This window comes from Dermacentor andersoni, chromosome 4 (genome assembly GCF_023375885.2).
Source record: "Dermacentor andersoni chromosome 4, qqDerAnde1_hic_scaffold, whole genome shotgun sequence".
Lineage (NCBI taxonomy): Eukaryota > Metazoa > Arthropoda > Arachnida > Ixodida > Ixodidae > Dermacentor > Dermacentor andersoni.
The window spans coordinates 42,602,105-42,629,441 of record NC_092817.1 but is presented as its reverse complement, the minus strand read 5'-3'; the positions used below and the strand labels follow the sequence as shown (position 1 = coordinate 42,629,441).

Sequence of the window (27,337 nt, the reverse complement as noted above, 5' to 3'; positions counted from 1 at the left end):
TGCGAAGGGAATGCGTTAGGATATCTTGCAACGTGGATCATGTTATTTGGGCGAGGGCCTTCGGTATGGCTTTGCACTGAAATTAAAATAACACTGAAACTAAAACAGGTTTTAGCGCTCCGTGAATTTCAACAAAGCTTCACTGTATGCAGAGACCAACAAGATGCATTGGACCCGCCGTGGTCCCGGTTGCGGTGGCCGGCTGCGGTGGCCGGCTGCGGTGGCCCGGCTGCGGTGGCCGCATTTCGATGGGGGCGAAATGCAAAGAAGCCCATGTACCCGGTCGGGAGCACCAGGAGTCCCCGACGCACGGGTTAGACATGGCAATCTCGAACCGAGGGGCGCGTTGTGCGGTGGCCCTGCTCAGCCACGACCTCGCCGATCAACCGTGGGCCGTCCGGCACGACGAGGAAGCCGCCTGTATACGTGTCCAAGGACTCGAAGCCATCACCTAGGCTGGGGTGCTTATGGCTCCACCCCACCCAAATCACCAGACATTTCGAATAAAGTTTTCACTCACTCCGCCACTACGGCGTGCCTCATAATCATATCGTGGTTTTCGCACGTAAAACTCCAAGTTTATTTTAACAAGGGGCGTTGGATCTGCCGCAATTTTCTTTCGTCATCTCAGCTGTTAGGGCATTTGCCAAAGGAACCATATCCGAGCTGGCTCTAGGGATATTAGGAAGCAACGAGATCAAGCCACACACATTGATCTGGTTTCCAGCCCACATAGGACACATCGAGGGTGCAGCGCCCAACCTCAATGAGTCGGCACACGGAGCTGCGCGAGGGATCATCAACCGCGCAGCTACCGGGCAGCGTGACGCCGGGGGTACTGACTATCGGAACTCTCCTTCCTCGTACACCGAAATTACTAAGCACTTTTACTTGGCTCGGAGGATCTACGCCCTCCCATATTGCAAACTCAATAGACCTCAGGCTTTGACACTAAGGCTTCTACAGACGGGGGCATACCCAAACCCCCTACTTCTTCACAAGATGTACCGCGAAATTCAGACGACAAATGCATGTGCACTATGCAATGACTTAGCAAACTTACCTCACATGCTCTGGCGATGTCCCGCGTTACGCGGCGATGAAAGTAACACTTCTTCACGCTGGGATGCTGTCCTACACAGCCCCAACCTCGAAGAACAGTTATGGGCTGTCCACCGGGCCCGCGACGCGGCGGAGAGGCTCGGCCTCTCTGTCCCGACGTGGGAGCGGCCCGCTGCGCGCTAGGGCGCGGCCTAAAGGACCCTAATAAAGTTTTTCATCCATCCATCCATCCATCCATTGAATGCTGGCGAAGGCCCCAGATAAAATCACGGCACGCGAAAATTTCTTACAAACAGCACTTGTTGGGCTAGTCGGTTCACGGTTCTAGAAAAAAAGTATAGCTTGAACCAACAGACACAAGGAAGAGTACGGAACGTATAGGCTGCACTCACGACAACTTTTTTTCAGAAAAGAACAAGGCAGGTAGGTAGAGAATACGAATGCGCCCACCTTACAGCAGTCTCTCACCAAACGACGCGAGTATCATTCCTTGGTGTCCAAAGAAAAATTATTTCAGCGAAGAATAGCGATGCAGACGAGTGACTCATACACAGCAGCGCCTCGTTTCCTTACGTGATATCTTTAGAGCAATATGCGCGCTGTCGTATCTTTGCTCCTACCTAATGTTCGATCTCTAACAACCGACCTCTGTCGGAAGAGCTAATCCTACAGCATAGACGTGACTCCACATCCCATCTGAAGACCCTGAAAGTATTGCAGAGCTTTTTTCGATTCACCGGAGTCCATGAACACCGATAGTAGATCCTAATGTTTCTTTCTCTCACCTATTTTCTTCTTTCTGGCCCCTTCGGAATCAATTTATACCGGTAAAATAAACCTTGAAATCTTCATTTTCAACCACTTGGCGGGAAAACGGCTGTTATAAGCCACAAGCAAGGGACGAACGCCCATCGAAATTCACAGCGAAATGCAGCCCACGTTTGGCGAAAGGTGTCTCGCTTCGAGAAGTGTGAGGTGGTGGTGGTGGTGTTGTGAGTTCGCAAAAGGCCGTGAAGACTTGCACGACAATCAGCGTTCGGGGAGGCGGCGTGCGTCGCTGACTGACGGCAACGTTTCCCGCGTGGATGCAATGATGAAAGCAGGTCGGCGTGTGCACCTCAAAGACATTTGCTGGGAGCTTGGAAATTCGTACGGGAGCGCTTACGACAGCGTTCACGGGTCCTTAGGATACCGGAAGGTTTCATGTCGGTGGGTGCCTAAGCAGTTGGATGACATGATGAAAGGCAAGCAAATGATTGCTTCGCTGAATCATCTGCAATGGTATGCGGAGGAGGGGGAAAGTTTCCTGGACAGCATTGTTACTGGCGATGAAATGTGGATACTGCATTTCACGCCGGAATTGAAGGAGCAGTGCATGGTGTGGGAAAATCTGGGTTCAGCTGTGACAAAAAATTCCATTCACTGGCTTCTGGGATCGGTCTTAAGGGATTGCCGAGGACCGCTCCTGCTGGATTTCATGCCACAAGGTGTAACCATCAATGCCGACAGTTATTGTTCCACACCGTCACGTCTGCTGGTTGCCATCAGGCGAAAACGCCGAGGGATTCTCGATGTGGACGACGCGGTTACCCTCCACGATAATGCGAGGCCATATGTGGCAATCATAACCACCGACAAGCTCTGGTCATTTTACTGGGAGAGTCTGGACCAGCCACCATACAGTCCTGACTTCGCCCCTAGTGCTTTCCACGTTTTCGGTCCGCTAAAGAAGTTCCTGGCAGGTCAGCGATTCACTTGCAACGACGAAGCCAAGACGTCCGACGGTAGTTCCACAGTCAGCCGCACGAATTTTACCACAGGGGCATTTCAAATTTAATGCTACGATGGGCCAAATGCCTGAACCGGTGTGCAGACTATGTGTGAAAATATTGTAAGGTACGTAGAATAGTACATATATTTGTAATTACATGTATGCACCTTACTTTGGCTAATAAAAATAGGGGCAAAGATTTCATGATTCGCCCTCGCATGAATGCTAACTGCCATAAGTTACCACAAAGTCATATTATTGAAGTCGTAAAGCCCATCGTGCAAGACGACCAGACGAATCTTGAAGACTTACTAGCCAGCATGAAGAATGGTGGTGATGATCTTGAATGGGCAACCGTAAATATAACAGCGAAATTTCTGAACAGCAAGAACAGCCGCGAGGCCTTCTTACTCCCTCAGAATTTGCTGAGACAACGACTGGCATAAGCCACAACGTGTTCCATGTCATTGTATCCTTGTACGATCACTGCTCCGATGCCTACCCCGTTGCTGTCAGTATGGATTTGGGTGGGTTGAAGAGCGTCGAAGTGACTCAGTATAGAGTCAGGCGTAAGTAGGAACTCGAGTTGACCAAAGGACTACTCACACTCAGGTGTCCAATCGAAGAGTACATTTTTTCACAACAGACGCGTCATAGGATGCACAATGTCAGTGAATTTCGGAACAAAGCGGCGGAAATACGAGCATAATACAAGGAAACCACGGAGCTCTCGTGCAGACTGCGATGGCTTGAAAGCGCCGACTGCCTTTATCTTCTATGGGTCAGGTCGGACTCCAGGCTTGACCACGAGGTGGCCAAGAACCAATGCCTGGCGCTCACCAAACAGACACTTCTGGAGTTGAGAATAAAGCCAGCTTTCTCCACACAATCCAAAACCAGGCTAAGGCGGGCGTTGTGCCCTTCAAACGTACGGCCGAAGATGACATCATCCAGGTAACACAGACATATCTCCCACTTTAATCCACAAAAAATTGTGTCCATGAATCTGTGAGAAGTGGCGGGCGCGTTACAAAGCCCGAGTGGCATAACGTTAAAATCGAACAAGCCGTGCGGTGTCACAAATGTGGTCTTCTCTCTGTCGGCGGGATCAATAGGTATGTGCCAGTAACCTGACCTTAAATCGAGCGACAAAAAGGAGACAGAATGCAGCCAGTCTATTACGTCATCGATTCGGGGAAGCAGGTACACATCTTTCTTTGTGACCGCGTTTAGCCGCCTGTAATCAATGCAAAACAACCAAGAGGAGGAGAAATAAACTTTATTTGTGGACAGCAGATTTGAGACCTATACCTCTCTACCTAGATGACGGCTTCGAGCCCTTGCGCCCTGACGGCATCTTCGGCCTGCTGGAAACATCCAATAGCCATCTTTTTTCTTCGCCAAGATAACTGGCACTGTCCATGGGCTGGAGGAGTCTTGGATGACCTTTTTCTTTAACATCTTTTGCCCTGGCTCAGCAATAATCCTATTCCGATGACGACACTCGATAAAGCTTCGGCCGGATAGAGTGAACTGAACTGATTTTAATCCGATGGTGAGTTCGCGAAGATGGAAGAGGATTATGGTTTTCACCTTGGAAGAAGTCAAACACGGAAACACAGGCTCTGTCCTTGCCGGAAAACTCCGCAGGAGCACACCCCCCCTTCCCCCCCTCCGCTCCTCCCTTCTGTAGTCAGTGCTTATGTACCAATACACCGTTAACTAGACTAGAGTACAGGCTTGTGCAGAATTCAGGGTGGAGTCGCCACCACTCTTTTGTATTTTTGTCTTTTTCTACCCCTCATACTGTTTGTCATTGCACTAGCGTAATTTATTTTTAAGACCGAAACAATCGCCTAAGGGCTTTTTCTTATTCTTTTTATTTTCCGCTTCAAAGGCTGTTCAGCAACACAGCCGCGTTTTCTAGCCCAATAATAAATAATAATAATAAATAATAACAATAAATAATAGTAAATGTTTCAACAGTATAGCTATACGAAAATCTAATTAATGGTACTGTGTCCCGGTGTTATTTCATTACATTTCGCCTTCGACCACTCCGGTTCATTTAGAGGAATGGTTAAGCAGACAATCATAGTTCTCAAATAAAACGAAATCTGCCTCGCTTCGAAATGCGCCAAGAGTGTGTCAAATCGTATTAGCCTTAGTAGGAAGCAGTGACACCGTGTCTCATTCAAGAGCTTTTTCTAGACTTCGATTTCGCCTTAATAATCTGGTTTAGCTTGCCATACTGTCGTTGCTGAAATGAATTTTAGTTCATCGTAGTATCAGACTAACTTCACGTTTCGCTTCTGAACGCACTGAGGATTTTTTTTTTAAATGTTTTTCCACTCTTTTTGATTGCGGTACTGACGTCGTCTGCCTTCTCACACAAGTAACCAGAACTGCTGCAATGCCGGTGTATATTTAAAATCCCGGAAGTTGGCTTTTCCAGAGAACAACAAACCGCATAACGGTCGCAGCTGCCCTGTCTCGCGGTGAAACCCGTTAGAAAATGCTGCCCATAAGCCCTTTGCCGAAACTGTAAGGCGATATTCGCGCATTGTCTCCCCGAAAGAAGCAAACTCACGGCAGATGCCGGCATGCAAAGGGAGATCACCTACATGTAAATTGTGCACGCTTCACAATGAATGCAAAATGCTACGAATATGCGATGTGCTAGTTTCCCCTCCGTGCAAAGTACGTTTGTCTGGGCGAGATGGTCTGAATTCAAGATGGCGCAGGCGTTCACATAGCTTATTGAAAATTAACCTTGGAATGCCCAAACGTAGTTCTACATCAAGAAAAAATTCGGAAAAATTTCTTCCCCTTCATTTCTGGCATAAACAGTTCCATTGCACAAAAAAGCAATCAAATATTATTGAGTTAAAATTATTAGTAGAGCAATTATGTAAATAGTAATTGGTTTTTTACCTATAAATAGCCGAACCTTCACTCCAGTATATCAGAAACGTGGCTATGGGCCTTGCGTTAAGCTTCCCGCGCTTGAATCACCATTTCGAGACATCAAACTCACGTAGCATATCTGATACGTTGGTCATTACAGAGTAAAATTCTGGGACTTTACGTGGCACTATAACGATCTGATTATGGGGCACAACGTAGTGGAGGACTCCGCTTTAGTTTTTACCACCTGGGGTTCCTTAACGCAACGCAGGGTACACGAGCTTTTTTGTATTCCGCCCCCGTCGGGCTGCGACAGCCGCGGGGCGGGTATCGAACACGCGACCTCGTGCTCAGCAGCGCAGCGCCGTAGCAATTGGGTTACCAGTGGTAGTTTGCGCTGTTCTGTCGTGAGCATAGTGCAATTGTGCACAATGTTTCGGCTACCTATTCGCACATTGAAGAGCACAAATTACACATGCCGAGTTTCTTCAGTTTCCGGGGTGAATATTAGCCAAACCATTACTATTCGCGTTATCTGCGGCACACTTGAAAGTGAAGACGACCCCGTTATCTTTTAACAGATATCGAATCATGGTGAAACCAAACTTTTTTTTTTTTACTACGACAGTAGCTTTAAGCTCGAAAAAGTATTTTGCTGTGTCTGTTCGTCCGCCCTTTCCGTTAGGTTGTCTTTGTAAGACCACCTCCTCGCCCTCATCTTCACCCTCGCCATATCCATATAAAAATAAAATCTCATACGATGCATATGCCACATATCCAATAATCTCGAAATAGAACAAGGACAACGAAGCCAGAAGAACTAATCATTCGGCTGTGTTCCTTTGTGTACTTTTAATTTTCATGCTAGTGTTCACTTCGAATGAACACGGACCGTATAACACGATAGTTTGCTTTGCTTATCTCATTTACTTGTGTGTGTCCTCACGCTACTCACTAGAGGTAAGCGCAGGAAAATTTTAATTTGGCCTTTAACTACATTTAAGCCATCTTCTCCATTGAATTAACGCAAAAACGTTTTGGAAAACATTAATTCGCCTCTCTGGTATATCTTTTTCAATCCCACAACCTTCCCATTTCGTGAAGGTTGTGTGATCGTTCCCCACCTGCGGAAAGTTGTTTTGGCATCCATATTCATTTGCATTAATTTATCGTTTCTTTGTTGCATTTATTAGGTACAAGTAATTTCCCCTATGTTGTCCTTGGTGTCAGTGTTTGTTGGCTTCTTGTGATATGACTAGTAAAGATAGGGCCCCTCGGTTAATCCCCTTCCTTCTCGTTTATGACATAACGAGGGTCTCGTATCCGGCAATATTGACGCCTTCGGGTAGCATGTGTTGGTTTATTGACCGGTTGCCTTCACCCAAAAAGATCACGTTCTCGTGACGTCTGCGGCAGAAAGGATGATCCACGTCCGCCGCCAAGGTCTGTGAGTGGTGGCGCTGGCTAACACTCCCAGGGTTCTACAAGGAAACATAAGTACCCAAGAAAATGGACGGCGAAACGGCGCCGCGGTAGCTCAATTGGTAGAGCGTCGCACACGAAATGCGAAGGTTGTGGGATCGTTCCCCCACCTGCGGCAAGTTGTTTCTTCATTCACTTAATTAATTTATCGTTTCTTTATTACATTTATTAAGCACAAGTGATTTCCCCTATGTTGTCATTGGTGTCAGTGTTTGTTGGCTTCTTATAATATGACTAATAAAATCGGGCCTCTTGGTTAACCCACTTTCTGCTGATTTATTACGCGTCAGAGAATTTTGAACTTCACCTCAACAATGCCATATTTGTGGCGGTGCACGCTTTACAGGCAATCGTTTATATTTATTATGTTTGAGAACATCGGGACAGCAGATGCAGAAGAACGACAGAATGAGCTGTATCTCAGTCACGCAAGTCCAGAACCAAAATTCGCGTGTTACGATCACGAGTACAACATGACTGGTTTTGCTTTTCTGGTCAAGTAAGATAACGTAATGAACCAGGGATATCTAACTGTGGCGTTGTTGTTGTTGTTTTTGTCGTATTGTCTCGTAAACATTTAGGATAACGCTTAAGCTTCGCCGTTAAGAGTGGAACGCGACCCGCCGTGGTTGCTCAGTGGCTATGGTGTTGGGCTGCTGAGCATGAGGTCGCGGGATCGAATCCCGGCCACGGCGGCCGCATTTCGATGGGGGCGAAATGCGAAAACACCCGTGTACTTAGATTTGGGTGCACGTTAAAGAACCCCAGGTGGTCGAAATTTCCGGATTCCTCCACTACGGCGTGCCTCATAATCAGAAAGTGGTTTTGGCACGTAAAACCCCATAATTTAATTTTAAGAGTAGAACGTGATAGCATTCAGAGATTCCTCACTGCTTCTCACTCTTCCCGGCAACTGCAGCTTATGTAACCTAATGCTTACAGGAAAACGCTGCCGGCGAACGCTATGCGCGAAAGCAAGCTTTCTGGTAGAAACGCGGCCTCTTACGTGGGCCACGATTCGCGGAGACGAGCGCCATCTAGACGGTGTTGCAAGGAGCCGGGCGCGCCGCTCTAAGAACGGTATAAACGCTAGAAAATGGGTTTGAGTCTGAGTTTCCGCGCAACAAAATTACGTTTTCTCGTATATTCAAATAACAAACCGACGCTATCATGTCTCTAGGCTGCGTGTAAGTCGTACTTCGCGATTTTTTCTGACGAATTTTACTTTGAGAAATTCAATTAGTTCAGTAACGCCTTTGCGCTACACGGAAGGTCTGAGTGGTTGGTTATGCGTGGTTCGTAATGATTCCTCGCTCACAAGACGGTCGTCACGGGACGCCGGACTCCGACGCCGGATCTTCTTTGACACGGGGCCCTTAACTCTACCTCGTTAATACAGAAGACAAGCAAGAACTCTCAGGGGAAAATTAGTATTCTTGTCACAGGAAGCATAGTGTGGAGCCAAGTCGCGGTGAAGACGAAGTTCACAACAACTTCTTCATGGGCAAATGAAGCTCAGCTCACTGCTCCTGTTTCAAATATGGCACCCCTTCAATTTCTGAGCAGAAGATCTTCTGCATACGCAGCTGTCGCTCACCTGTTAAACAATAGCTAACGAAGCCCTGCAGTCTCAGCCTCAGCATTATCACAAGGCGCAATAGCAGCATACAGCGGTTTTCGAAGTTCCCGCGGATTTTCCTGAAGAGAGCGAATAAAAGGCTAAGGAAGCAACCGTTTCCTCCTTTTTCTTTTTGTCACACATTAAATTACGTCCTGCTTTCCTTCTTTCATTTAGTAGTTGCTCTTTCACGCGCGCCAGTGCTTCCGTGAAACACTTCTCTCGACGGGTCAATTCCGTTTCTTCGTGTTTAGTCTTCAGGAGCACTTAGTCGGACCACTTGAGTACTTCCCGCGAAGCGTTCGCTTAGTGTTTTCCCCGAGTTTCTCCCTCTTCTTATTCGTCTTCTTCCTCGGATAAGCTTACGTGTCCCCGCTGTTTGTTGATCACTCAATCTTCCGCGTTAGACAGCTGCGAGATTAGCGCACCCTCCCGCGGGATTGAGCTGACGAAATCACGAAGCATTTTCACCACTACGCAATTTGTGCTGAAAGGAAAAAAAGATAGTGGAGGGGAGAGAGAGTTAAGGCTGCGTGAGGTTGCGCCATTCTTCAATTTGTCCTGCCAGCTCAGTAACGGTAGCAACACCTGTCACACTGTTCTGTCTACCGTCAACCGGCTGGGAACATATCGGTCTTACAGCAAACTAATCGCAAGAGCATCGCACGCGAAATACGAAGGTTCTGGGATCGTTCGCCATCTGCGGAAAGTTGTTCTTTCATCCACTTTCATTTCCAATAATTTATCGTTTTTTTTATTTAATTTATTAAGCACAAGTAATTTCCTCTATGTTGTCCTTGGTGTCAGTGTTTGTTGGCTTCTTGTGATACGACTAATAAACATCGGACCCCTCAGTTAACCCACTTTCTTCTCGTTTATTACATAACGCGGGTCTAGAATCCGGCAACACTGACGCCTTCAGGCAGCATGTGTGGGTTTATTGCACCCAAAAAAGATCACGTTCTCGTGACGCCTGCTGCAGAAAGGATGTTCCACATCCGCCGCCAAGGTCTGTGAGTGGTGGCGCTGCCTAACACTCCCAGGGTCATCCCGAACCACGCGTCCCGATTGACGCAGGCCCTCCGCGTGGCGCATAGGCTTTACTGAACTAATGAGTCATTGCATTTCTGCTTGCTTAGGGGGGTACGAGCCATTGCTAATGGTGATAATTTTTGCTCAAGGACGGACACGAAAAATGCTAACTACAGAGAGGCTAACAGCTTCGCTGTAAGATGACCTCTTATAAACGATAGGAGCATTTGAGTGGACTGATCAATTAACGCTGAGGGTCACCACCCGTTGCTTGCGTAAGCGGTTACGTAAATCTGACGTCGGAAAATGGAATAAAATAAGAATGGAATAGTTTTACGTTATACAGCCCCATAGCTTTCTCTGAAGTTTTGTGATCCCACGTGAACATCTGTTCGAAAGCACTACGACGAACAGTAGCAGCGGGTGCGCTTTATTTCTACGCTTCTTAAAACGTGAAAGTATGACAAGAGTTTCATGCTCTATGCATTTATGTCCCAACCCTCCTCTCTTCTTAGTTGCGTTTAATAAAAACTTCAACGTGACCATGGACCAGCTGGTCGGAATCGTCATCTCGCTGTTGTACGTAAGCGCAACAATCCAGAGAGGGATGTTCTCGTGGCGCCCAGATACCAAAGTCTATGTGTAGAACGTAAAACCCAATAATCAGCCATATGAGCTCCTTATTAACCATGCCAATCATATCTGGCTAGAACCGTCATGCGGATCCTGGAGCAAGCATTAGACATTATATAGGCAAGTGCACAAGGCGGTTCGCGAACAGAAATTGATCGTTATTGACCAAGAGCCAGCAATGAAGGATTAGACGGCATGAATCGTTCTTCTATAATCTGTTATCAGTGTAACTTTTACTAAATCATCACATTTGCATATTTTTGTGAGGCACTAGATTAGAAGTTACGCGGCACAATTTCAGTAGAAATGGAAGATCGAGTGCGTCAGTTATTACGGTAATAAAATTGATTGATTGATTGATTGATTGATTGATTGATTGATTGATTGATTGATTGATTGATTGATTGATTGATTGATTGATTGATTGATTGATTGATTGATTGATTGATTGATTGATTGATCGATCGATCGATTGATTGATTGATTGATTGATTGATTGATTTTATATAGACTGATTGATTTCAGCATCCAAAAAGAAACTTTGCCATACAAGAATGCCACAGTGGAAGGCTCCGTACTACGCCACCGGGTATTGTTGAACGTTTAACCATGAGCAAATACACGAGCACTTTGTGTGTTCTACTCCCCTCGAAATGTGGTCGCTGTGGTAAAAAAAAATAAGCCCGCGAAATTGTGCAGCACAATGTTACAGCTACTGTGTCCCTGCAGCAGGTGCTACTGTCATTGTCCCCTGTAGTGAATCCTGACATTTTCACACTTTTTTTTTTTGCTACTAATAATTGGATGCTGCATGCGAAACACTTCTGTCGATATAATCGTCGTAATCAATGAAAAAATACCAGAACATTAAAGCCAGTTCAACGCCCCTTTCACTTACAAGTTGCCAAACAAAAATGTGAAAAGTGCGCCCCCTTTGCGAATCCGCTGTCCCTGGTTCGCCCAAGCTGGCTCTGTAGCCAGCGCGGCACTGCATAATTTAATGAGACAAAGTGTGTGAAAAGTTTGTCGATGACGAGAAGCGAGCTTGGAAGCAAGCTGCAGTCAGAATATGCGAGGGCAGTGAATTTAAATCTCACGCATCTGTCTTCGGGAAACGGCGCCCTCGTTATCCGTGTCCCCCGCGCCAAAAAGGGATGGTGCCTTGCGGGCGAATGCTCAAGCTTCCTAAGCAAGACAAGCTGCTCGGAAAGGTTAGGTGTCAAGGCGGCGAGAACCAACCACAGCGAAAGAAAATAGTGATAACGGCTCGAAATGCCGCCACCAAGAATAGCCTAGTCGAGAACAACATTTTTTTCCGAGCTCTCATGACCTTCATATATGAGTTCAGGTGCTCCACGGTTGCGTTAATCGGCATGAAAGATAGCGGAGGTCCCGCACAACTACAGAAGCAAGAAATTTTCCCAGCAGAAAGCATTCACGTGAACAGCAAAAAAGGAGAAACTTGGACTATCTGCATGACAAGCGCGAAGGGCGCTGCATCGGTCGTTTTCTCGTATATTATATATCGAAGCGAATACCAAGAGGTCAGTTGCTATACTAGTGGTGTTTCACGTGTCTTTTTTCTTGCTGTCCATGCCAGTAAAACACCTCACCAACTTGTCCAAGAAGAAGCCATTTTGTCCATGTCAGCGTTTTCTGCTGGAAACCTTCCTTGCAATGTGCATCAAAACGAGCTCAACAGGAGCATTGGTGGCAAATATTCTTATGATCTTGTGAGGTCAGAGATTTCATATTCTTGTTTTGCACTGCTTTCGTCTGTAGTTTTTATGCAAGGAGAGACGACACTGCATCAAATTGGATCCGCCTTTCGCAGTTCTGTGTTTCGTCTTACACGGTGAATTCAACAAAATTCTTACGTGTGCTTCACAAAAGTTTCACTGCAGTACAGTTCTATAATGTGGTGAGGCATACACGATGCATTACGGTGAAATCGAGAGTATAACGAAAACTCGCTTAGAAAACAAAAAAAAATTAGAAGAAAACAGAAGAGGCGTTTTCTTTTAAAGAGATATTTTCTTTAAAAGTCTTATTACGTGGTCGGTGTCCGCTTCTCTTTACCATTACGATAAAGGGAAGCAGAGAACGTGCCATTATTTCGTATACTTTGGCGGCGCCTCCAGAAAATCAAAGGGGCGACAGTAACACCAAAGATGGGTACCGGACTGGTCGTGGGTTGGGGAGTCATCGGAAAGTGTGTCAAATCGGCTGTGCACTATACGAACACCCTCCCGGCGTGTTCCGGTCTCGGCGGCCCTAACCTACGTACCACCCTGGTTCCAGCTTTGATACTTCCGCCGCCCATCGGTGACCTGCACATCCTGCGCCGCCACTTCACCATTAAATCAGGTGCTCTCCTGACGCCTCCATTTTCCGCTATTGTAATTTTTCGCATGCTAAATAATTTCACCGCAATACAAATCTGTATTGTGGTGCAGCTTACTCAAGCACATTTGCCATTAGAGCTGTAGATTAGGGGGACGCAAGCGTTGGGTCCCGCTTGCGCTTGGAACCACGGTACTGTGCATGCGCAGTGCCGTGGTTGCAGTCCGTTGCAGCCAGGCAATTCTTGTATTGTAGGGGCACCGATAGTCGACACTACCTGTACTGCAAAGGTTTTTAGAATGCATGCAACTCCAAAGGAGCACCTTTTTCGGGATTTCGGGACTGTGCAGTTCAAAATGCCATTTTAAGCATTCTTTTTAAATGCGAATCGCTATCGGGTACGATCGTTGAACTTCTTCGTTTGGTGAGACGGATATGGTAAGACGCACGTATGCTTACCCAGTCGGTCTAATCGACCGAATGGGTAGTGCAAGTCAGCACAACTCTGTCAAGCGTAATAAAGCCATATATTTCACTTCGTAAAAGCTGCACATATAATGTCGGTTGATATCTCTCAGACAGGCAGTCATCTTAATGCAACAGCTCATGATGTTGAACGCCTTTGTTATATTTTCTTAAACTTCTCATATTTGGCCTACCCCATTCCTGAGCCACTGAGTATGTGGCCGTTTTTGGCCAATCGTCATGAATAGGCTAGTGTCACTGCGACACAGGCAGTTTCGTTTTGGTTTAGATGGACAGAAACTTGAGCTAGTTGGTAGGCATTCACATTAGAAAAGATTATGCGTGCAGATGCGGAAAAAAGAGAGAGAGAGAAACAGAAACGGCGTTTTTGTTGGCCGTTTCCCTCGTTTTGTGTTCGAGTCTGTACGTCCAACATTTTTCTTACACGAATCTATTTTGGTGTAGATTGTGGACGGTGTACTGCATAAACGTAACCATTGCATGAAATTAAAGTTGTGTCTTGTGTGGAACAAACCCATAACGTTTCTCCGCCAGAGTACAACACACAGTCGTCATTTCATCGTCATAATGTCGTCATTACAATCGTCGTCGCCTTGCTCCTGTCGTCACACGGACCCTCACCTCACATGCACAATTGCTCGTCTTGCGTGAATATGTTCCTCGGTCTGGCAATGCCTTCACACGTCCAAAACAACCTTTGATTTCCAACCACCTGCAAAATGTTTTTCATAACATCAATCCTCACAGTTCGTGGGACCTGTAACATTTTTTCCTGTCTATATTTTTTTTGGAGAGGAGGGGGTGCATGTGCATATTTCAGTGAAAATAACAAAAGACACATTTGGATAGCGTCAATCTACACATATTGAGAGATTTCATGACTCATTTAGAACTAAACATAAGCTAGCTAAATTGATGCACTCGTTTCCTACAAGAGAAGAAATAAGGCGACCGAAGGCAGAAGGGTGCAATTCAAACCGGCTTCCCAGTGCGAGCTGGAAGTGGGGAGTCTAACACATAAGTAAAGGCCACGAATACGGAGGAACAGGTGCGCATTTGGCGAAAAGGCGCGCAATACGCGTACACTCAGTGATGTATTCCACAGTCTTGCAGCCTTCGGAAATGCGGCGGAGCGCGCCTTTATAGTGACCCTGCGTATTTCGGCCGAGACAAACGTCAGAGGCCTCCCTTTTCCAAAAGCGCAGATTTGTAGACTTAGCTCAAACGACGACTCAGGTCGACATCTCGTCCTTCCTTCCCGATACAACTGGGAGAGCTGAACCGCTCCACAGCAAGAGCTACGCCCGACACCATTGTCACTGCTCGCGGCTCACGTAAAACATGTTAGCGGGTCCGGAGAGCTGGATTCAGAAGATTATTTAGTAATAGAGTAACAGTCCAATCGTTAACGTTAACCAGACTCTCGGTATTTTCCGTTGACGTCCAGCAAGTTTCCTGAGACTGTGTGTACGAAACTAGGCAACGCGGAGAGGAGATTCGGTGCACCTCATATCAGGACAAGGCAAGTCACGGACAAATCAATGCTCTAGGGAACCTTCGCACCAACGACTACACCCTGTTTAAAACAGCGCTTGAGCATGTGCGTATGAAATCTCCCTGCAATGAAGATGACGATTCATCGGCATCCTCTTTGAAACGAGGCGGTAATACATGGCCACCTAGCCTGCTTGAGCAAGTCAGTCGGTTTCTACATGCCTATGAGTCTAGCATTTTGCCTACCTCTCCTTAATTTTTCTCTCTTCCTTAACACTTCTAAATCTACCTTGTATAACCTCCATGTGCAGTTACGTATGCCTGTAACGGATCCTGTCTAATCAATCTCTTCCCTGCATTTTTTTTTTCCCAATATTCTAAATGTCTCTTGCTTAACACCGTTAAATGCTGACGCGCTCCCATCTGGCAGGTAGCAATGAAAACACTTCCGCGGCTTGGTGGCGTACTTTCCTGCGCCTAACACAGTCAACACAAACATCTGAGCTAAATAATAATGACAAATCATTCTTAATACTTTGTCATCAGGGCCGTATCGCGCCCACTGCAGAACTGTGCATACGCGCATCGGCACGGCGCGTGCATCCATGAGCTCACTGACTGAAGGAGACGACGACCAGATGTGTCTGGTAAAAACCCTGTTTTTACTTGTAATCCTGGCGTGAGTCTGGACCTGGACGACACTTCAGTCAGCATGAGCGTGAGTTTCGGATCGAAACGGCCAGCCTGGGCGCTGCTGCGTAATTACGCAATTCCTGTAACTGGCGGGAACCATACTGGTAAACTTGCCGGACGGCGGCAAATACCGAGAGCCCTGCAAACTTCGTGCATGTGCGGTCGCGGCAGCGAGTTTCGGCAACGGTAACGGTAGTGCGGTTGCTCTATGCTAGAGCACTCTAGCCCCAAAACCCAGCTGGGCTCTGACAGCGGGCTGGGACTAATGATAATTTAGAAACTAATCTTATCTCTCTTTTTATCTCTCTCTCTTTCTCTTTCTCCCTCTCTCTTCATCTCGTAGTGTTTCACTTTATCACTTGCATAGCTAGCTTATTTTGCAGTTGATACCAGCGTTAGAAGCATTGTTCGAGTATCCCGTTGTCTTGGGACGCGCGGCGTCTCAGTGGCTGTGCACCCTACAACGAACCCAGCGCCTCTGCACAAAGAGTGCCGTGCGGAAACTGCAAAGACACACCCCTCCGCAAAGGAGTAAGCCCATCAACGAAGCGCCTGTGTGTGCTGGCATGTCTCTCTCTCGCCATACTGTTGCTCTCTAGAACATTTGTACTAAATTATTGGAGAGAAATGGTCCTCCTTTTTAGCTCCGGATGACCACACACTGTTGATAAAAGGCAGAAGCGGAAAACAAAAAGGAAAAGAAAAGGACGAGGACGATCAAGCCGAAAAATAAGTTTCCCGTTTGTTTAGCTTGAGCTGAAAGAGAGCCGAGCAATTGAAACATTCAAGACAGTGTGCTATACTGAAAGTGAGGGGTAGGAAAGGCAAAAAGAGAGACGACGTGTAGGAGCTGCGTGAAGAAACACACACGTAAAAACGAACGCAGCAGCAGTAGGAAGCACCGATATTGTTCCCACATCGGAGGGTTCAGAAGATCTGGGCAGCGAAACAAAAAAGGATACACAGAACGCCGAGCAAGCTATACAGGCTGACACCGTCCCTCCGCGGAAGGTGATAGGATTGAGTGCGCGCTCGTAAGGGTAGACGGTAAGAGCTCTGACTGGAGCTGTCTGCAGCGTGGTTGCGGGTCGATATCACTCAGAGAGCACAAAAGAGGCTGCTGTTGTTGATGTGGATTCTGGCCATTTGAGAGGCGACGGAAAAGTTCGTAGAAATTCGCTGCTCTCCACATGGAGTCCGCGCGTTGCTTGCGGTGTGCCCACGAGATGCCGGTAAACTGAAAACTCTTGAGTTAGGTGTTACAGACCGTTCTTTTTCTTTTCCGTTCTCTATTCATTCTTTGAAACAGCATACTTTTGGAAATTAGGAAAGCAAGAAAACTTAGGCATAGTGCCAAAACGTTTTATTTACCAATAACCAAGTTGTGTAAACAACATTTCTGTTCACGGACATCACGCGCTTCTTCTTACGTGTGACATCGGTACACTGTAAAAATATTTACACCCTTAAGGGTATTTTCCTGTTGTATGGGTAACACCCCTACAGTCAGGGCTTTACAAAAATTTAGAGGACGACAACGGAGCCCTAACTGTCGCACGCCGAGTTAGAGCTCCGTTGTCATCCTCCGTAAATTTTTGTAACGCCCTAACGGCAGGGGTGTCACCCGTGCGACAAGATAACATCCTTAAGGGTTTAAATATTTTTACTGTATAGTTCGCACAACAAGCTTTACTTTCACAAGTTACACTCCAGGGTAAACCGCAGTCAAAATGCTGCAGTTACGCGTGAAGTACCATCTTATGAAAGGGCGCGAGCGGGAGCGGGTGGTGCATATCATCATACCAACGGAGTAAAGAAACGAAGTGCAGGAGCGTTGATGAATTAAAAGGCAAGGTTCTGCTCAGTCAAAGGTTGAATCCTGGTAGGGGAAACCCACTCCAAAGATAGCATGAATCCTGCCCCGTGTAAGTAGCAATGCGCAACAGCCAGCTTTTAAGTGACCGAGATACGGTTTAGCTTTAGTAAAGCAAACTTACGCGGCTCTGACGAGTGTACGGGCAGCACTCGTATAGAACGTATTGTAAGTCACACAAAACACTGTTAAGTCGAACGGAACATGTAAGTTAGTAAGGTCTGGGGCTCCACAGTACACTAAGCGAAATTTCAACAAGAAATCGCGTTTCATATCAGGTCGGCAGCGCAATTGTTTAGTTGTATGAATACTAATTACCAACACGTGCATGCCGCACACGAGTGCGTTGCCTAGGGAACAGTCAGAGCATAAAACAAATGTTACCGTGGACAGCACTTTTTAGTGCTCTGACAGTGCTTTCAGTGGTTCTTCAGTACTTCGAGAATACCGCGACCTTCTACGGTAAAGAAAGTTTCACAAACCCTACAGACTCCTTATACAATTGTGTTTTCACCAAATCTACTCTTTGTTCACCATTCCATAGCGCTCCTTTTAATTGTTTTTCTTTTGCTGCTTGTCTACGTCGATGAAATCGGAACGTGAGTTAATGCGAACACCCTTTCAAATTTCAAGGCGGGCGAATTCATCAGGCAATCACTGGTACTTTTGTTTAATCGTGGAATGTTTTATGGGCGGGCAAAGAATAAGAAATGAAAAATTCTCGCTTGTTTTAACTATCATATATTATGTGTTTTCTCTGCAGTTGCCGTGTGCGCTCCCATGAGTTAAACGATTAGCTTTTTTTATTGTTATTCCTATTTGTAATGACCGCCGATAACAGCCCAACCAGAATACGGGCTTATAAGGGGTAGCGCAGCATGGCAGAATCATTAATCGAACTATCTAATGGTCTGGCCGTTTCCATGATTCATAATAAATGAAGAATGCTTTCGTCCTGAGTCCTTTGTCAAAAGGGATTGCATACTCCTCTTACTCCTTTTTCTTTAGTTAACCTAGCTTAGACAAACGCTGTGTGCTTGGTCTTTGGCTCTAACTACCTTACGAAATTCAACTTACTGCCGTCTTTCCTTTCCCATTGCATGAGTGTTTTTCTGTTAGCTTACAGTGATATCCACTCTTTAAGAAAAGTCCTAAGTAGTTACTGACATAATGTCAGTAACTCCATTGCACGTGCCTTGTTACGAGGTTCTTAGTAGCGTGCAGCTAGTAGAATATATTTAGGATTGTTTAAGGGCACGCACTGATAATGGGCACAAGCAAGTGGATACACACGAGCGCGAATTTCAACAATTGCTTTACTACAAACAGGTGCACATATTTATACGCATGCTTATTACACTCGCGCGGAAGCAAAGGTGCAATGCGCTCACGGTATCTCATTCAAAAAAAAAACGTAGTTCTTTTCTTGACAAAGGAAGGGGAGTCATGCACACGCACTTGTAATTTAAGCTTGCTATTTTTTTCTGTTTTACTAATCAGCCCGGTGAGTTCGTCTGAGCGTCTCGACAAGACAAAGCATTGCTGGAACAACGGCTCACGGCCACACGTGCTTTAAAATGCACAGCCAGCGAGCCATCACGTTCTTTCTTTACATTGCTCTTTCATGATTTAATTTTTCCTCCCACATACACTGCTCACTTCCTTCCCATTTTCCTCTTTCTATTCCCCATTTCCCTTACCCCTAGTGTAGGGTAGCAAACCGAACACTCGCCTAGTTGACCTCCCTGTCTTTCCTTCCTCTCCTTGCTTTCTCTCCCTCTCTCTTTCTCTCTCCCTTTAATGAAACTATTTATTTCTTACTACTCAAGTAAGAAAGGGGATGGTTAAACGAAAATCTACAGTGTTGAAGCTTGAGCGTGCCAGTGAGTCGCCCGCACATAAACTTGACGTCCCAGCTTGCGATCAAGCACGATTTCGCAGTTTTAATACAAGACGAAAGGACATAAACACACCTGTGATGCATGCTGTGTTCTCCTAATCTGCCATTTGGACAACGTCCTGTCAGGCCTACGCAGAACTTTCCACATAAAAGAAGGATTTGTTACACGGAACAGTCTCTGCAGTTAACAAAGCGCGTTCTCTGACGCTTGCTGCAGCCATGGGCCTCCTCTGTCAGTGACAGGATTACTGATTTTACAAAGTTTGCCTAACTTGCACGGGGCAGAAAATGTAACCTTGAAGTTAGCGCGTTAACATGACATGACAAGTTGAGTGTAATGTTATGCGCACAAGGTACAAGTACCTTAGACAAGTACCTTCGGTATATATGTTAAAGGCATACGGAGGATCTTTTTGGTGAGCCATATGGTTGACATATCGTTCACCAATAGTCTTGACACGTGATAGTACCTCGCACTGTGCATCCTTCTGATTTGGTGTTTGCGTTTCGGCATAGCTTGTGAGCAGCGCAGCGCAGCGCCCAAACATAAACATTGAGTAAGATTACACGTTGCACAGGATGAGAGGTAAAGACAATTGTTCCCATGGCTGTTTGATGTGTACCACTTAATTAACCGCTTCAGACAGATTCCAACACGTGCGTTGAATCTGCATAAATGGTTTTTAACGCGATTATAACATTCTTTGCTACTTCAGGCGTTTTGAGCCTGTCTACAGATATCTATGCCTATCTATATATACCGTCGTGGACGTTCGGTCGTCGTCATTTCAGCTTTGTGATTTGACTCTCGTAATGTCACCGTCGTCACGCCTTACCTAGTGACCCAAGTTGTCTAATAGCTTGGGTCCCAAGGTATGTGCTCGTGCTCGTGATGCCGTCGCGATCGTTGCATTGTCGTCATTCCAGTTGTGTCATCCCATTCTAGCCATCTCGTTGTCGTCCCGCCATTTCGTCATACAGCCGTCAACGATTCGTTGTCACAACACCATCGTGATCCCGTCTTGGTCCGATTCCATCGCCGTCACTCCAGCTTCGTCCTCTGAATCTCATCATGCTGTCGTCGTCATGACATCATCGTCATACACGCTTCGTGACACATTGGTCGTCATGCCACTGTCTTCAAACTCTCGTCGTCGTCCCACTGGACTCACACCTTTGTCATGCCATCGTGGTCATTATGTCGTCTTCATACACACGTTGTCGTTCATACGTTGTCCTTCAGCCGTCGTGACGTCTTCGCCATCGTTCCGTTGTCGTCATTCTATGTCATCCGGCTGTCGTCGTGCCATCGTCCTCACGCTGTTGCTTTACCATCGCCACCACTCAAGTAACGTCATCCCATTGGCGTCATGCCGCGCCGTCATGCCACCTTCGTCGATCCATCGACGTCGTTCCATGTCCGCCATTCCATCACAATCACGGTACCGTCATTCAATCGGGATTATGCTGCCGCTGTAATAACTTTTTTTATGATTGCTTCGTCGTCAGAAAGTTGCTATCGTGCATCTGTTGTCATAGCATCTTCGTCATGCATCGTCGTAGCGCCATTGTCATAATTACAGCCTCATAATCTGGGTGTCGTCAAGCCATCCTCGTCACTCACTCGCCGTCGTCTCATTGTCCTGATGTCATCGTCCTTATGCGTCGTCACCGTCGTCATCATTTAAGAATCGACATCACATTGCCATCATGCCATCCTCGTTATAAGGCATTTGTTGTTCCACCAGCGTCATTCCTCCTTAGTCATTCCACCGTCGACAGTGCGTCGGCGTCATATACCCGTCGTCATGCCGCATTGCTCATGGGTGACCATGGCAAGCGAGTGCCATAGCAAATATGGGTGATACCGGAGTATGTCGCATATAGTTGAAGCAACGGAAGTCTCAGAATGGCCGCTACAGATGTGAAATAAACACGACTTCAGGAATACGTACTCTCTTAAAAAAGATTACAGCCTTTGGGCCTTGTCTTGTCCCACAACGATAATCGCCATCTGCCTTGCCCGCGTTTCCCTCCTTTAACGCTGCGAGCCCGGTACTTCCAAGTCACGAACGGCTTGCGCGTTATCAGTGTGACACAGCATTCTCAACAGGAAAGTAGCGAGCGCCTAGTTTTCAAGAACGGAAACGCACGCAAGGTAGATGTTTATTGTTGTAGGACAAATATACACCCCAAAGGGTGCAACCATTTTAAGAGTGTAGTGTCGCTACATTGCTCGAAAACTAATCACATTGCCATCGACAGTCATCGTGAGCTGAGTTATTTAGTAACTTTCTTATTCTCCTTTTTTTTTCTTTTTTTTTTTTTTAGAAGAAAAAGGTCGATTTGGCTGACGAGCAGAAATGGGACGCGACATTTTCAACGTGTGGAGTGCTGGAGAAAATTGTAAATGACTCAGCAACAATAAGCTCGAGGCGTTGACCCCGCAATCATCAATCAATCAATCAATCAATCAATCAATCAATCAATCTTCATTTATCCAGAAAGTCGGAATGGTCTTCAGAGCTAAATGCCGCTCTAGCCAGCTTGACTGGGCCCCTGAAAACCGCTTTTACATGGCAGAATGCGACGTTCATTCTATAAATATACAGCCGAAAGAATGAAAGCAAACATGTCGTAATTACAATGGACGTTGGTACTTACTAAGATAACATATTTACAATATTGAGCACATCAAATGTTAACATAGTATAAGTAAATTGATCAGTTTAATATACGCACTCTAAATGCTCAAAAAGTCTCTGTAGCTGAAAATAAGCACGTAGAATTAACTGTGAAGAACACAAGAATAGGAATTCAAGAGGCATATCGCGAAATAGTTTATACGACAAACTAGTACCTACTAAAGCAAACAAGGTAACAACAGTATATAAATAAGGAATAAATGTGTCATTCCAATAATTGCAAATGAAAGCTATTGCTCGTGACTTGGATGCAAACTGTCGTTACAACTGTCGGTGTGTAGCAGTCATTATTCCTGGAAATTCATTCAAATTGGATTGCAAATTGAAATGAAGTGCTTGTAAATTGCAGTTAGTTCGGAAACGAAGTACGAATCGTGAGGCATTTTGTCGCGTACGTGTGTTAGTATTATTAGCTTTTAGGCATGCCATCGTCGTAAGGAATTCTTTATAAGGGTCTGAAAAGTAAAAGGATCGTAAAACCCACAATTTGTACAAGTGCTGAATTCTCACGATATTGTAATCTTGAAAGACCGTTTTAGTTGAAGCCAAGTAAGTAATGTTTGCTACTTGTCGAAGAATCTTCTTTCGCAAAAGTAAAATTTTATTTAGGTTTGGTTTAGTTGTAGTAGTCCATACTAGGCTGAAGTAATTAAGATGCGACGCAAATAGTGCGTAATGCACTTGGAGTTCAATCTTCACCTGAAGCTCCCTGTAAAGGAGCAAATAAAAACGACATGTTTTTCAAACGATTAATTACATCCTTCTGATTGTATATCCAACAAGTTCACAAGTTGAAACTCGCGATGAAAATTTACGCGTTCTGTCCAGAAATACGATGCTCAAAATATTGTTTTCACTGTGCTCACATCTGAGCTTCTGTTTCCTATTGTATAAAAACTGCATATATTATCTGTGTTGTTAAAAGCCACATGCGCTTCTTCTGCGTACCATTTCTTACAGTTTTCCTTTCTTTTTATTTTTTCCCGGGAGAAGCTTCATGCCGGTCAAGCTGCTGCAACGCAGCTTTTTTCCCACCATGCCCGACACTTTCGTACATTTACCCATGTACTTGACATGAAAACTGTTTACAGCGCAAACACATGCAACCACAAAGTATAAGGGACAGGACAGCGCTTGTGTCCTGTCCCTTATACTTTGTGGTTGCATGTGTTTGCGCTGTAAACAGTTTTCATGTCAAGTATGCACCAACTCGCCCAGAAAGAAGTTTTAATGAAGTACCTTTCTTGTTCAGTGGGCCCTTCCTTCTGTGTTCTTCCCTCTCCTTGCATCACTGACCTTTTACCAGCGCTTGTGTCCTGTCCCTTATACTTTGTGGTTGCATGTGTTTGCGCTGTAAACAGTTTTCATGTCAAGTATGCACCAACTCGCCCAGAAAGAAGTTTTAATGAAGTACCCATGTACCTTGGTAACGTGAAAGACTGCGCTAGTTAGTACTGCACGAGTTCGATCATGCTGCCTACCTTCTTGATTAACTAAACAAAACTAAATCAAATCTATGTCCTCAGTATATACTTTAAGAGCGCCATAACTCCGCAGTCATATCGGGAGTCAAAGTGGACGCGCCGATGCCGGATGACATTATCCAAAAAACGCACAAGAAATCATTTGTGTGTGTGTTTGTGTGTGTGTGACTGACGCTTTAGGCTTGGACGGAATACCGAATGTAGATAGATAGATAGATAGATAGATAGATAGATAGATAGATAGATAGATAGATAGATAGATAGATAGATAGATAGATAGATAGATAGATAGATAGATAGATAGATAGATAGATAGATAGATAGATAGATAGATAGATAGATAGATAGATAGATAGATAGATAGATAGATAGATAGATAGATAGATAGATAGATAGATAGATAGATAGATAGATAGATAGATAGATAGATAGATAGATAGATAGATAGATAGATAGATAGATAGATAGATAGATAGATAGATAGATAGAAACTTTATTGCAATGGAAAAGATTTGAAGGAGGGGTGGTCGGAGCCTCTCCTCTCAGTCCAGGGCCCCACTGGCCTCTGCCGCCTGCCCGACCTGGCTAATTAAGAAACTTTGCCCGGCCAGGTCGGAGCGGGCGAGCTGTGCCTCCCACTGCTCCATTGTGTTACTGGTATTTGGCCTATGAGGGTCTATGCACGTCTATCGAGAACGGGCAACACGAAATCTTTGCATCTTTCGCGAAACTGAGGCCAACGAGTTAACGCACGGCGTGACTCAGAGTTGCTCAGAAAATGCGCAGATTAACAAATGCAGTCATCCGCCCATTCTCTAAGCACGTCATGCGGAGGATCTCCTAACCATATTTCTTGTTTCTCTCTTTCTTTCTCTCGCTCTCTCTTTCTAGAATCAAGCGATGCGCCTCTGCACTCGACCCCCGCAACGCGAAATTTGTCCTCTCGCTCTCTAACAGTGCATTCTCTATTCACGTCATCTCCAACGCTTTCCGTTCGAACATCACCCGCTCACTGATGCTATAGCGATGGCAGACATCCAGCGGAACAAGCTTAAGAGAAAGCGCATTAGGGCGGACCTGAATAATGAAACACGTAAATGAAAGAAGGTCGGCTAGGCAGTCTCGCTTAGAGCTTGCGCAACTCCGGTGCAGCCAGCACTCAGTCTCGCGTCGAACGCACCAGAAAGTGCAGGCACAGCAGACTGAAAGTGCTTCTCCAGGGTAGTTAAGCTATACGACAGCGGAAGAGAAAAGCTCGATCGAAGTGTCGTGCGAGGTGAGGGAAAAGCGCTAGAGCACGTGGGCAAGCTCACAAAAAGCGGATAAGTTCTGGCAGGGAGAGTTCAGTGCGAAAAGGCATGAGTTAAGGCGGTCTAGCCGGCAGGCGCCGGCATCTCCTCAAACACGCCTAATCAGAAGTTAAAATATACGTACAGGCTGGCTAGCGTTGGGTGTCCCGCTGCGGAGGACTTTACCACGTAGCGTCTCGTATCGTTGTCACGATGGTACTGACGAATGATGGCGTAGACAGGCGAGTGTCTAACTTAAGAGAAGGAACCTGTTGTCTCGCTTATGCCTCGCAAAAGAAACCAATAACTCGGGAGTGACAGCGAAAATAACGGCAGCACAGTCGGCGATCGCAGGATCTTATAATCCTGCCAGCTATTTCTACACGCGTCATCGTAAGTCCCCGAGCTGTCGAAGATGCTCGCGTTGATTGGGGAACGCATTATAACCACGTCACTATACAACGTTTATGGCGTGCGTACGATCTGATTAGACGGCGCCCGTCTCTTTATATTACAGTGCTCGTGACAGGACACAGCGGGCGCAGTGTGATACGGCGAGCACGTCTCGCAATGACGCGCAAAACAGCGATAACAGTGATAACACGGCGAAAGCAATCCCTCGCTAAACCAACAAATGCCCGGAAATAACCGGAATTTATGCTGTCTTCATGCTGAGGCACGTCAAAACTAGTTCGGGGTTGGAGGCCAAGGGCTAGCCATGCAGTCTATGTATAGCTACCCTGGGTGCTGCATGTCTGTTGACGAGCCTGAACGGACTCAATAGCTCTTCTTGCAAGGTTAACCAGTGCCTGAGTATACATAGTAATTAAATGCATTTTCTTGCCGTGCACACTTTCTCAGGATCAGACGCAGTAGCAAACTGAATGGCTCAGTTATTTATTAGGCATGCTAAAAATAAATGCACAAATGCGGCGCCGGCTAGTCTGTCTCATGAAGAGTCGGCGTTTTGTACACATGGCTCATACGTGTAAGAGTATAGGGCTCAGAATTTAATTTGACCACCTCGAGTTTCTTAACGTGCATCTTTACGATGTATACTTATACGAGAAATCCTGCATCCTCCGCTCCCATTGGAATACGCCTATCGCGACAGGGAACCAACCCCGCGACGTCGTGCTGAGCCGCATAACATAACGCTATGGTCGCTGAGCCATCGCGGTCGCTCCGATCAGGCCTTAATTACAGGTCTCTCCTACCTAATGTGTAAATAATGACGAGCGATTTCGAGCAATGCTCGTTAACATAAAAAGACGAAGAAACTTTTAGCTACGAACAAAGAGAGGCCTTTCAGGTTATTCGTGCTGATGAGCCGTGATAAGAGCGGCATAACTTTGACATCGACATCAGAGAAGCTGAACAAAGGGCTGACTTCGCATTAACGGAAAAAAACTAACTAAATGCCGAGAAATATGGATATTTATCTATAAATGAATATCTTTACAACAAGATTAATAAAGCTTACTAGCGAAAAACTTGTTTAGCAGTCCGCTCTGTAAAGGCTTATCCTTTGATCGACCTTCTACGCTCTTTTGAGAGCTTCTCTTGGATTTGTTCACTAAGCTAACACGTGAAGTACATGCTTTTCTTTTTGTCTGTTTGTCTCTTTTTTAGATCACGCGACATCACTTGTATTTGGTAGCGAAATATTTGGTGCGAACGTCAAACAGGTCTGAAAACAGCCTGTTATCTTAATTTTTGTTAGTCTTTAATTGCTGCTTGTTCATTGTGCTTGAAACACACAAGATCGTGCCGCGTTTATATAGGTTTTACGTTCCGTCATATATGCCTTGCTCTTTCTTTTCTTTTTTTTTTAAGTTCGACCTTCATAATTACCTTTGATAAATAGCGTTGTTCTGTCTTTTCATATACGCTTATGGAAAAGGCGAAAATTACCTGCAGGAAAAATTGGAATGTCGAGGTAGGCAGTTAAAAAGTCTTGTAATTCACTTTCTATTTACTAGCGCCTTTGTGTGCACGCTTCTCTCTGCCCACGTGCAAAATTTTCCACGCACTTATTCTTTCTTTCCTATTTTCTTTCCCGGTTGAAGTTTTGTCCCTGATGAGCTCAGAAATGATTTTTGTAATTTTATAGATTTCAATTTTCTTTCCTCCGTATTCCCTGCTTCTGTAGATAGCAAAACGAGCTTTGCTTTAATTTTTCTTTTTCATGGAAGTACGAGGTCCTAGATGGTACGTTATACATGCGTTCTCATTTATATTGTTTGTTTTACTGAAATAAATGTTTCCCGTGCTCGACACGCTTCAACCTTTTCGAGCCGTTCAACGCTCCAGGAAACCTCTTTAAGCACTCCGTTCTTCCGCGCTTCATGCTTTAAGCACGTTCCCATAGTATTCGAGTGCTGCTTCTAACGAGGTTCCAGTGTCATTTGTAGCTAGAGTATTGCGGAGCCCAATCTGCACCGCACGCGCCCGCTTGCTACTTACCTCGGATGAAATTCTCCAGAGCCTTTCGTGTTTCGACTAGTCCCTGTGATCGCCTTAGCGCCTTACGGGGCGGATTTGGCACGTTCGTCTCGGAGAAAC

At 45.6% G+C, this 27,337-nt stretch overlaps 1 protein-coding gene across 1 annotated transcript; it reads left to right on the top strand.

The window, feature by feature from the left end:
* The first annotated feature begins 2,152 nt into the window (after positions 1-2,152).
* LOC129386302 (histone-lysine N-methyltransferase SETMAR-like) lies at positions 2,153-2,899 on the top strand. The gene has a single exon (XM_055074124.1). The coding sequence runs from the start codon at positions 2,153-2,155 to the stop codon at positions 2,897-2,899; it is 747 nt and encodes a 248-aa protein (XP_054930099.1).
* Positions 2,900-27,337: the final 24,438 nt, after the last annotated feature.